Source organism: Catharus ustulatus, chromosome 2 (assembly GCF_009819885.2).
Source record: "Catharus ustulatus isolate bCatUst1 chromosome 2, bCatUst1.pri.v2, whole genome shotgun sequence".
NCBI classification, from domain to species: domain Eukaryota; kingdom Metazoa; phylum Chordata; class Aves; order Passeriformes; family Turdidae; genus Catharus; species Catharus ustulatus.
The window spans coordinates 53,288,734-53,301,587 of record NC_046222.1 but is presented as its reverse complement, the minus strand read 5'-3'; the positions used below and the strand labels follow the sequence as shown (position 1 = coordinate 53,301,587).

The 12,854-nt window shown below is 40.6% G+C and overlaps 1 protein-coding gene across 8 annotated transcripts in view; it reads right to left on the bottom strand.

Moving 5' to 3' along the window:
* FRY (FRY microtubule binding protein) overlaps nucleotides 1–12,854 on the bottom strand; it is a 201,094-nt gene that overhangs the window by 53,485 nt on the left and 134,755 nt on the right. For all 8 annotated transcript variants that reach the window (XM_033053179.1, XM_033053180.1, XM_033053174.2 and 5 more), the window contains exons 32-37: nucleotides 12,012–12,268; nucleotides 11,497–11,643; nucleotides 7,952–8,120; nucleotides 7,094–7,184; nucleotides 3,482–3,564; nucleotides 162–312 (exon numbers count right to left, since the gene is read on the bottom strand). In XM_033053179.1, the coding sequence (XP_032909070.1) occupies nucleotides 162–312; nucleotides 3,482–3,564; nucleotides 7,094–7,184; nucleotides 7,952–8,120; nucleotides 11,497–11,643; nucleotides 12,012–12,268 (898 nt within the window). The remainder of the gene's footprint in view (nucleotides 1–161; nucleotides 313–3,481; nucleotides 3,565–7,093; nucleotides 7,185–7,951; nucleotides 8,121–11,496; nucleotides 11,644–12,011; nucleotides 12,269–12,854) is intronic.

Here is a 12,854-nt window from a genome sequence, read left to right as displayed (position 1 = left end):
TGTGAGCTTTCACTTCATGTTGATTTTTGCACTGGGAATCAGCAGAAATTGAATGTATGATTTTCAGATGTTCTGAATGGTGGGACAGTTGGATTGGTGTCGGTCAGCTACTAAGAGGAAGCATCTCACTGTCTGAAATGTCAGAATGAGAAGCTGCTCACCTGTGAAGGGGTCCCCGGGGTGTGATGGTTTCTGGGAGATAGTCCACAAGTGGTGCCCAGCATCCTCCACTGTAAGGCATGGGCAGGGGATGTGGCTGTTTGGTTTCAACAATATTCAATAACCAGCTTGTATACGGGGAAACAGGATCATCTGCATGGAAAAACATTCAAAAAAAGTGCATAAAACTCAAGGCTGGTTACCTATTTTTGTGAAATACTAGAATAGATTTTACCCTAACATATGAGTTCAGCTGTTTGGAACAATGTGATAAGACGCCATGAGGTTTGCAAATTCCTGTGTTCAATAACAAGTGATGCATTTTTAATCCCTCTTTCATGCTGCTGGAAATTAAAGAGATTCCAGGCAGACAGCACTGAATGGTAGGAGCGGCAGCTGAATCCCTGCTGTCACTTAGTTGCTTTGGATCCAGATCACAAAGCACCAAGCAACAGACTTTCTCTTCAAAAATGAGGGAAAAGTTCAGCCAACAGAGCCGCTGTCAGAAGCCATCTGCTGCAAGGAGCCGAGTACCAGGGACACATTCTTGCAACTCCTCACCAGTGCCCTGCTGAGCAATGCTACAAAGGCAGAAGTGAAATGTCCTGAATTAACAAGGAGACATAAGGAATGAAAAAAAAGTCTTCAGGGTAATTTTCTTTCAACAGGGATAAATTATATCTTGAATTTCTCAAAGATGTATTTAATTTTGCTTTAGTGTGACAGCTGCTGTTTGTTAATGAGTGTTAGGATTTTTCCTTCCACCTGTTTATCTGCAATGATGTGGGTCAAATAATTTATTTCCACCACTTTCTGTCTTATCTCAACTGCACAGTTTCATTCATCTCTCCTGTATTTTGTTCCCTCTCATTTCTCTTGGTTTTCTCACTGTTCAGTTTTTATTTCTGAGGTCTGGCAGTCTGTGATACCTGCCATGGAAAGTATCCTTTCTAGGTCTGTTTTTGACATACATTCAAACGTTGCCCTTAATGAATTTTTAATGAGTGTTATTTTTTAATGAGTTCCTTCTTTTTGTGCTTTCATTTGTTTGTTTTGTTTTGGTTTTGTTTTGTTACACTTCTGTATTTTAGGTAAGCTTGAAACCCTCAGCATTTTCCTTTTCTTTTTTTTTTTAACAGCATGTATCTGATGCTTGTCAGCTTTCCCACGGGAAACAAATCTGTTTTGATGCCTACAAAAGTATCTGAGCTGGATTCTTCTAATGCATATCACTTCTTAGTTTTAGAAAAACATCTTCAGATTTCCAGATCTTCAGGAGACTTTCAATGAAGTAGCTGCTTCTCCAATTACTTCTAAAATGTCAGCTTTATAACTCCCATTTTTAAGTGCTGTTTTTTTAAGGAACACTTTATATCTTTATGATTTAGATCTCTACTTAGATTCTCTGGAGGATGATTGATTAGTTACAGATAAAGAAGAATAAAATAACTTAATAATGTAGCAAAGTATTGCATTTTCAAATACTCTTCTTCTAAGAATTAACCAGATAATGTTTACCAGATGCTTTTCACAGAGAAAGCACTGCACAGGAACTACTTATCTCTATCAGTTTAAGTGTTTCATAGAAAAGGGCTTCATGAAGTTCACACCTAGACCTAGATCCTCACTTCTGTTTGCACAGGTTTATGCTTAGACTGAGAAAAAAACAAAAGAAGGACCTTGAAGGAAAACAGAACAGAAAAGTTTGAGTGCTGCCCCTATTTATATCCTCAGCAATAAATGAGTGTCAAATTAGACTGGAGAGAGGGGAGAAGCCATGCCACCAAATCCTTCCTAGCCTGGGCTGCCTGTCTGAGGGAGTAAGTTGTTTTCTTAATGGAAGTTGCATTATGTTTCTTGTAGAATGACAAGAGGTATAAAAATTCCTTTATCTTATTAGCATTCTATATAAATGTCAGTAGCTAAGAAAAGTACATTTTATTTTCCTTCTAGGTATTTATATATTTGCTAAAGGAACCCCTGTGAGAAGCACACTTTGCATAAATACTCACAGTACTACAAAGCTTGCAGGTATAGGCAGGAAAAAACATTTGGGCACTGGCTGGAGGAGACATTCCAAAAGAGCAAAGAAAATGTCAGTATTTTTTAACCTTTTATCACTCTAAGCTCATGTCAAAACCAGGTATTTGTGAAGGCTGTTCTTATAATATAAACACTGTTCTGCCTTGAATGAAAGTTCATGCAAATCAGATTAGCACCAGGGCTTCAATTAACATCTGGTGAAGCATTTTAAGTAGCTGCAGCACTGGAAAGCCATAAAAAATCCAAGACAAATATAATAAACCCCACTGAGTTTAAGATGTTGCCCACTTTCTTATGCATTTAAACACTGGAATTTGTACATACACATTATTTTGTCAATACTGTGCTTCATAATTGTGAATAATAGTTGTTGGTGTACATTAAATTATCCTACTGTATTGTATTTTAATCTTTGCATATTTTGCAGAAGAGTAATGCCAAAAATTACTTGGATTGAAAAATATATGAAATCTTTACTTTTTATGTCAAAATATTGTTCCAAAATGGTGTCTGTAATATCACACCATGACATTATGGCTAATACAGTACTTGACTTGGCTTTAATAAGCCAGTGATGAAAGTAAATAACAAGATGTTGCCTTTTTTATGTTTGGTTAGGGCCTAGACAAAATCTGTAAATTGAATTCACTCCAGAAATAAAGTCAAACGGTCCAACTCCTCAGTTTTGCACTATTGTTTAATAGTTAACTGGTTTTCTTTGGAATCTCTGCTGAGCACCACCATCCATTTACAGCCCATTTAGCAGAAATACATAAAGAACAAGAAGTATGCTCAGGAGCCCATCTCCCCTCTAACACAGTTTCTGGCACAGCACAGCCAGAAAACGGTTGCAGAAGAAGATAAAAGTTAATGAGGAGATAAGATCTCATATTTGGAAGCTTCTGAGCCTCTTTTCATGATCATATAACAGCACTTGATCTGGAGAGATATACTGCCAAATGGCACAACTCAAAGTACTTGCTCTAATGCTCTTACAAGTCTTTTGCCTTGCCAGGTATGAAAGGCCCAATGTGTTACCCTCTGGAGGATTCTCAGCTGCTGCTTTCTGTGAAGTTCTCTGGCCTTCAAATAGGTTTGACTGAACCCAGATTAAACAAAGTAAATTACTTAAATGAGGAATGGAGGTAAAATAAGGACACTCCTGCATAGCGATGCTACATTACTGTTTATACAGAACTTAAACAGAGAGGCTCTTCTGGTCATTAGAATGTTTTCCTCTCCAACCAAAACACCAGAAATTTCATCAAATATAACTTACTTTTGTCATCATCATAAGATCCTCCAGAGCTGTTACTGTACCTCGATTCTAGTCGGGTATGTGCTCTAGTGACATTACTGAACCTTCAAATACAAGAAAAAAACATCTTCATTAGCAACACAGACTGACATTAAACATCTGGCCATTATGTTTACCCAAAAAAAAAAAAGAACATTTCCTTAAGCATTCATTTTCACACAGGCGTAGAAGCAAATGAATGTAATGCTGATTCTTTCCACAAAACATTTTTGAGCCAGTTTTTGAGAAGTTCTGACGGTGTGCTCCTGTGTCGCAAGCCTTTAAAATTTAGCAAAGGGAAACTCATGCTGCAAATGTGTGATTTTTTTAAGGAAGAAACTGCTAAGGATGAACTGAGATATAAACTGTTCACAGCTAGTATTTGTCACAGATCATGTTCATGGGTAAAATCCTGCCAAACTGATAAAACATTCCAAGCATGGTGCTAATAACACCAAGGCTGTGGGTTCAATCCCCATATGGACCATTCACTTGAGAGTTGAACTCCATGATCCTTGTGGGTCTCTTCCAGCTCAGAATATTTTGTGATTCTGTGACTGACTGGATAGTCCAAAACCAAGCCCACACAGGTACCAAGTAGGAAAAACTACAGTAGATTACCCTTCAAGAGCAGAACCCAGCAAATGCCAGAGCAGACCTAACAGAAAAGTGAAGGGAAATGAGAGCCAGAGCAAACTGCTCACAGCTGTCCTCAAATCTGCCACACATTCATGGTAAGCTGATTTTTCCTGGTGATCTCCTTTTACTTCCTCCACCTTGTGTTCTCAGGGTAATCAGGACTGAAGTGGAATGAGAGGAGCCATACTCACAGCTCACACACTAGTCATGATCTAAAAAATCACCATTCCTGCAAAGCTAGGAAACTAATTACAAATAAACATGGATCAAACAAGACAAGACTCAAGATTTTCTAGACAAAATTCAATTCAATTTTTTACTGATGTCCACACACCTTAGTGTAGGGTATTACACTATACATCAATATATTGCACTGTTTCCAAAGCACATGTCTCATAAGCATGCAATAAATTCCTTGTACAGTTGACAAAAAGGCATTGTGAGCCATCCAATTCACGGTATTCTATCGATGACCCTCATTATTTCATATGTCCTGGCATATGAAGTCAATATTAATGAGCATTCTAAGATTGACACACTGGTTTTGAAGTGCAGGTGCACTTACAGCTGGCTTCGGTAACATCAATGCAATGAGTTCAGGCAAATTGTTTTCCATTTGCTTCTGAGGTGTCTTTTAGCAGGATCCTAAATACCAATATCAGAACTTTGTAATTTTTCTTTCATTTTTATCATAAAGTCTCTGGCAGATCTGAATTCTAAAAATCTTTCTGGAGTCACATTTAAAACTTAAATGAGACAAGAAATCCTGACTTGAACTACTATAAGTGACATTTGTTCAACTTGGCTGTAAAACAACTGATAAAAATTTATTTTAAAGCTATGCAGCCATAAACATTCATGTAAAGAATAATAAAACAATTCAGAGGAGAAATTTGTTTTATTATCCTTTGATGCATATTTCTAGTGCGTATGTTGAAAAACATCACTTAGAGTCAAATCTGTTTTACTATCAATTTGAAACTTAGCACTGAGGGCCATTTTTTACTTATATTTAAATTAGCAGACACATATAACTAACCTGACAAAATGCTATTCTTGTTTGTAACATGGAGAGAGCAAGTAATTAAAAAGTTTTGAAGTACAGAAAGGTTTGCTCGCATAATTATCTCTGTACCTCTAAGCCCTGCACCTTAGAGAAGGAAGGCTGGACTACTGAAGTGATACTACTGACTACCAGTGATTAATGTAATACACTAACTGACAAATGCCATTGCAAATTGTCCAAAGTTGTCTTGCAAAACTAAGAATGTTTCTGTGAGAGAAATAATCTATATGTCTGTGCTCTAGGGTCTAATGCCCCTAGACTTTGCATTGGTTCATTCATCAGTTGTCAGTACGTACCGTAAGTAGCAGAAGTCTAAATGGAATATATCATTTATAAGCAAGTTATTTTCCATAGCTCTCCTCTATAAAACATTTCATCCAGATAAAGGAAGTGTCCTTACAATCAATGATATAAATCTGCAAACTAAATTTTACTCACTGTCCATGAAATCGAAAGATGTACAGTAATTTCACGAATACAAGCTGCACCAATTTGACCAAAATTTTGGTGGAAACCCGGAAGTGCGGCCAATATTCCGGGGCGGCTAATACATTAACAAAATTCTAAAAGCTGCCAACACGGAAGTGAGAGCCCGCGGCAGCCCCAAGCCAAGCTGGAGCCCGGCCGGCCCCGGCAGAGGTGGGAAAGCCTGGCAGAGGCGGGGCCAGCAGTGTGGGGGGCGGGCGGCTGAGCCTGAGCCAGCAGGGCGGGGCAGGGAGGGCGGCAGAGCCTGAGCCAGCAGGGCGGGGGAGCCCGGGAGAACTGGGGCTAGCAGTGCAGGGGAGCATGGCAGAAGCAGGAAGGCCGACGGGTGGAGCTGCCTGGCAGCGGGGGAAGCCCAGCAGAATCGGGGCCAGCAGCGTGGGGGAGCCTGGCGGTGTGGGGGCCTGCAGTGCCAGCCAGGGCGAGGAAACGCGGCGGTGGTGCAGACGGGAGGGGGTGGCCGGCGAGCCCGGCGGCGGGGCTAGGGAACGCGGCGCGCCGCGGCCGGCGAGCCCGGCGGCGGGGCTAGGGAACGCGGCGCGCCGCGGCCGGCGAGCCCGCCGGCGGGGCTAGGGAACGCGCCGCGGCCGGCGAGCCCGGCGGTGGGGCTAGGGAACGCGGCGCGCTGCGGCCGGCGAGCCCGCCGGCAGGGCTAGGGAACGCGGCGCGCCGCGGCCGGCGAGCCCGCCGGCGGGGCTAGGGAACGCGGCAGCGGGGCGGTGCTGACGGGAGAGGGGGGCCAGCGAGCCCGGCGGCGGCGGCAGTACCACCCGGCCAGCCCCGCCGAGCCGTGGCGCTGAGCTGGGCCACCCGGCCCCGTCGGCAACCATGAGCGGGCCGAGCCTGCCTGGCCCCGCCCCGAGCCAGTAAAGCCCGCTATGCCGCGATCCTGTTACTAATTGGCCAATTTGTGAAAGCTGCGCACGGATTCTCGCTACGAACGAAAGTGCGGCTAATATTCGGGGTGCGGCTTATCTATTGACAAAGACAGCAACATTGTCGAGGCACCGGGGGTGCGGCTTATAATCCGTGCGGCTTGTATTCGTGAAACTACTGTAATCAAATCTGATTTTTTGTAAAGATTTTAGTAGTCATTATTTGGTGCACATTCCTGTTTTTTCTTTCACCTTTGTGGGTAATTCCTACAAAACCATGACCACTGAATGGCACAATTCACTGAATGCATGTTTAACAGTTGTTCCTTTACAATTAAACAAGAGTCAGGAACTAGAATAATGAGAATAGGTTTATTTTTTTTTTTTAATTATATATACTGGGATAATGCCACTTGGGATCGATCTTAGCACCAGAATTCCTCACAGTACAATGCAGAACTTTGTCCAGCATCTCACCCTCAGCCTAGGAAAACACCTATATTTTGGACTAAAAAACCCCAAACCACAAACCTTTCATCAGTCTCTTTCACCACTCTGTTCTCCTCTGCGTCAGGAAAACTATCTTGGCCAGCTACAACAGTGTTACTGCTGGAGGTGGTTCCTGTATAGGAAATGAGAATAAGAACACCTGTTACACGCAGCAGAGAGCATCTGCAAAGCAATAAAACCCCATAACTTGCAGGGTTTTTTAGCAGCTACAGTCAAAGTGATCATCCTGCAAGTACTTCACATATGAATAAATGAACAGTGTTACTTCTACAAACGAGGACCTGCTTCCACAGCTGGATGGTGTAAAGTTTACATGCTTTGAGAGGCAGATTAACAGAATAATGGTCTTCTACTCCTTAAACTAAGCTCATGCTCAAGAGACACAGTTCATTGTTTTTTTCAAGGACTTGGCAAAACATTGACAAGGTTAAATGTGGGGTTGGTCTTAAGTATATTCGACTGCTGCAGCTTGGAACATGGCATTAGGCCTTTCAAAACAGAACTTTCACACCACTGAGGCTTTCAGTTTTCAGGAAACTCTGCTTGATGCATCTGGTGTACAGCATTGATGATGACTTCTTGTTCTGAGTGAAACAACCACTAGAGTGTGGAATTTTCTAAACAGTGGCAGAATTCTGAACAGCATCAAATATTGGTAATATGCTATTAAAATAGCTAAGAGAATTAAGCACATGTTAACAAAGCATACACATCAGTAGGAATTAAAAAGAACTGTAATTTAGACATGCAACAAGGCCCCGAAACTCATACTTTATGTACCCCGGTCTGAATGAATGCAAAAGTAAGAGATTGTTTTTTGCAAAGAGATGAAGACTCAAAAGAGCAGGAGAGCATAAAGTAAACACATTCAGGTCATACCAGAAGCTGCAGCTGAGGCTTTGTTACTGGCAGCAAAACGGTAGAATGGAGGATTATCACAATGTTGGACTATGGGATTCACTGGGTCAGTTTGTTGCAGCTCAAAAAGAAGTTCTTCCATTGTCTGAATAGTGTTATTGCGACATAGATATATTGCAACCTTCTTTATCTGGGGAAGAAAGTAACAGTTGTTAAACTCTGACTAAACTGAATTTCCAAAGGAATGAATGAATGTTACACCGCAGTACTGAAATGATCTAGAGTGCAAGTGTTGCTCCTGGGCAGACACCACAACCATATACAGTTCATACAGAAATAAAATTTCTCACTTTGACATCAAGATAATTTCCCCAGCAGACTGAATCTATGATATGATTACTTCAATTTTTTTGCTTACCATTCACAATGAATTGTTTATGTATCTAGCTATATAACATGCACATGTACAAAACTGTAGCTGGGGCCACAAAGACTAAGCCAGGCTTTGAGTTGCTACCTGTGTCTGCAAGCAAAGTAATAGCAAATGGAAGAAAGTCACAGCAATTATGTACACAGACTTAATGTATCCTGATTAGAAAAATCTGAGAGTATAATTTATAGAAACTCTGGAAATATCTATAAATCTTTGAACAAGATCTCAAACTTGCACTGCAGCAATGAAGACTGTTGAGATACTGAGACCAAATTCAGCTGAACTCTTGAGGAAAAAAAAACCTTTGATCACTATTAAAAGCAAAGACTCTCTCCAGCTCAAAATCACTTGATTCATAAACTGCTGGAGCTGGGAGACCATATGGGGAATATCTCTCTGTGCTTGCCTGCTTGTTTTTAAAGATGTCCCTAAACGGATGCTTATAGGGGAGCTAATATATTAGACTGAACTGCCTGTTGGCCTCATCAGCAATACTTATTGCTGTTCTTATACTTTTAAACACTTCCATTAAAATAACTTCCTTCCTGCTTCTCTTTCCTTCTTTTTTTTTTTTTTTTTTTTTTTTTTTTTTTTTTGGTAGAGAAAATGCACATATGCAAGGTCTCTTTAACTCTACTGTGCTAAAAATTTCCCAGGGACTTTCCAGAGGCAAAACCATCTCCTTCCTGAGCTCATTTCTGGTTGAGCTCACAGTGCCACTTCCAGCTTCTCTCACTGCAGAAGAGGTCACGCTCCTGACACCGAGTCTTTGCTGAAGAGATTTCTGAACTGTAAATACCCTAAGAAATCTTTCAGTGCATAATGTTAAAGAATGGACAGCTCAGCAATTTGTACTGGGGCACTGGGAAAAAATGTTTAAAGGAAACATAAGAGACAAAGCTATTAGTTTAGATGATATAAAAAAAATTCAAAAAATGTGAGTCAGGCATGCTTTTGGCTTGGACCCACACAGGGAGAACAGATGGCTGAAGGCACAAAGCAGCTGGTGACTGCCTCAGGGCACAGGGGGCTTCCACAGGAGATGGGTAAACTGGCAATCTTGCAGCTCTGTGGTCTTTTATGCCCAGGTGACCTGGAACACTGCTGATAAACTGTCCAAATGATCTATTTGCTAAAGTGTATCTGTTATCTACATGATAATGGAAGACACATGTTTATGGTATCAGCAGTCTTGTGTAGTTAACAGAGTTAGGTAGGATTTCTTATCTGTAAACTCCAGGGCATTAGCAAAACACTGAGCAGATGCATGCGATAAGACCAGTGTGTTTTCCTACTCCAGACAAAGCTAGCAGTGAAGGAGTGACTCATAAGCACAGTCAGGCTTCCTACAGAAGCCAAGAACTTTTTCAAATTTTGCAAAATCTGAGAATTAGGCTTTTACCTCAACATTACAAAACATTACAGACTAACTGAGTGGTAGAAAACACGGAAACCTTGTCAGCTGCTGCTGCCACCAGCCACGAGAAGCCTGGGAGGGAGACCAGAAAAGTCCCACAGGCAAAATAGGAGATGCTGAGCAGATGAAGCTGGAGATGTCAGAACAGATTGCTCTCTTCCTGAAGTAAGAGTGCTGTACTGTCCTGGAGGAGGACAGGACTGTGAAAAGCCAAGGCTTTGAGGCAAAAAAAGAATATGAAGAGAGAAGTGAACTGGGTGGAGGGGGTTGGAGGAAAAGCTGCTCAGAGCTATGGGATGGCAACAGTTATGGAAAAAGGAGGTGCTGAAAGCTTTGGTTCAGCAAGTGTCTGGATGGGGGATAAGGTATGTGAGGGGCTGCTGGGCAAGGGGTGAGAGGGTTATCAGGCTCAGGCTTTTCCAGTCAGGCTACAATAGGAGTCAGACATACTCGGCACAGGACTACTTCCTCTCAGAAAATGCCCCTGTTCCTTTTGTAAGCTGCCAGAAATGAGGGCAACAGCCCTATTTTCTGTCTTATCTCTAAGAAGTGATTTCCACTTGTCTGCTGCCAACAGAGATGAAGAGCACCTTTGGGCCTAATCCCAAATCTGTCACAGATGTAGGATGAGGCAGGTTGGAAAGGAGCTGGGTCATGGTCAACACTGAATGGAAAGGCTCTGAGCAACTGAGGGAGCAGTCTTATTTCAGATCAACCCCCTTGTCTTCCTCCCACATAAACATTGAGCTTTGTTCTTGTATGCTTTGTTCTTATACCAATTCCACTTTTAAATTTTTCTACTTTTGACTAGCTAGGCATATATATACATTGATTTGAAAATGTAGAATAGTAAACCCTACAAATGAAAGGAAACAAACAGGATGCCTATAGTACAACAATGACATTCTGAAGATTTTTACAGGCTTCTTTATTTTCTTTATTCTAATATGCATAACATAAACACTTTGGCCAAACCATTATTTCAGCAAATGTAAATAAAGTATGCTCATGAGGCTTTTTAGATAAATTTCATCACATTAACAGTAATTTCAGATTTATTTCAGGGAAATAAATGGAAAGAGGCTAAGTAATAAAACAATATTTTAATTGGGCTGGAAAACTCACTAAATTTAGATTCTGTTTCACTCAGCAACTGAGCAATAAGGAACATGGGAATGTAAGTAGCCTGGTTTTCTCAGACTGCCCTGATTTTATTTTAACTTGAATAATAACAATATCCAGCACAGTTTGAGTTGCACACTGCAGCAAATGTTAGATAATTTATGACAGTCATGCAGAGGCAGGAGCTGAAATGGTAAGGAGCTTATAAAGGTTAGCTATCTTCAGTCTCTTAAGATGTCCCACAGAAAGCTCTAGTCTGCTGAAGAAGAGGATGTAGCATTTTCTGGCAATTTATGGCCAGTCTCTGTTACTGTCCCCATTCACAGACATGAAAAGTTTCTCTTTGCTTGAGAGAAACCCACCTCTCACTTGCAATGGAGTGTGCTCTGCTGGTGCAGGCTGAGATTTGAACTATTCAATTTCTTTTTTTAAATTTCAGTTTCCTGGTACTTTTATTCCTGCCCTTTAATTTTGTACAGTTATGTTGGTATTTCTTGGTTTTGATACAGAAATTAATTTTCTGTAAGTAATAGATGTTTTCTTCACTACAACCTGTGTAATCAGCATTAAATAAAATAAAGCACCAAGACTTACATAGGGTAAAAGGATGGTATCACTGCTAACACCACACAGACTAATAAGGAACTGCAATGTTATCCTAAGGTTGTTACTCCATTTTTCATTGTTGGCCAAAGCATTCCAGACATTTTCCATCTCTGGTCCAGGAATTTCATCTCCATACTGCAAAGAAACATAGGCATACATTTGTTGAAATATGCAGCCTTCTAGACTAAAGAAGGTTCTTTTAGAACATTTTCTCATGCAAAAGAACGCCAGAGAAATGCTGTAAAAAGTTGCAAACCAGTATTTTAAAAAGTTACCTGAGAGATTTCAGACCATGAACTCCATTTAAAAATATTTAGGTTCTGAAGTCCACAGAAGGACTTAAATCATAAGAGAAAAAATAAGTCTTGAGGACTGTAAATTCAAAAAGTAATCCTAAAATTAAGCAGGTTTTGTTTGATTGGTACAGACTGTTTCAGTGTAAATTTGTGGTACTGGAGGAAAGAAACAAAAGTTTTACAGGTTTCTTTGATTTGTATTTTTACCTTGGCTGTCATATACATGAGATTATTAAGAACCAGGGAGGTGGCCTCCGGTGAGCCCCAGCCATTGCCTTTTAGTCCACTTGTGACTGCTATTTCCCCGTCCTTGTCCTTCAGCTCATCTTCTGGAGTGGTAGGGCTTGAGCCAGGGAGGAGCAGTCTGTTGTCTACCAGTTCAATATTATGAAGCCATGGTAGCAGGTAGGTAAGCATGATCTGTCTTCCATTTGGATGTGTTGTTGGAAATCGCTGGCTTACCTCTAAAATAGTAAGAGTTGAAAAGAATGACATATGAATATATGATGAAAATCCTAAATATACTGTTTCAATCACATTTCTGACATTTGTTAAACTACTTTATGGTTTTTACCTTGCACACCACAAACATAAAAAAACACATTCTTGAGTTTCTTGAAGAGAAACCTGGAATTAATGTTCAATAATAGCAAACAATTGGTCATGTCTTTTGTCTAAATAACTCAGTCTGGGCTTAGAAACAGAAAGTCAATTCTTGTTACTATTCCATGTTATGTATTAAGTGAGGTGGATGTCAATAAAGAGAAAAAAGGATAATTCAGTTACTGGTGGTTACTCTAGAATGCCAAGAGCTTCTGGAGAGCATACAAAAGTGTTCTGCAGATTACAAATGCCTCACTGGCCCCCAGGTTTCTAAGCTATCATTTAAATAATAAGGCACTTATTATACTGAATTTACAAAAAAATATCTTGCATATATTGGGATCCTACTTCCTGTGGGAATGTCTATAAAATTCATAGCTGGCTGTCAGTTCAGGAATGCTTGCATACAGCACTTTATATAGTTTACAAAAAAAGAACTGGCACTGT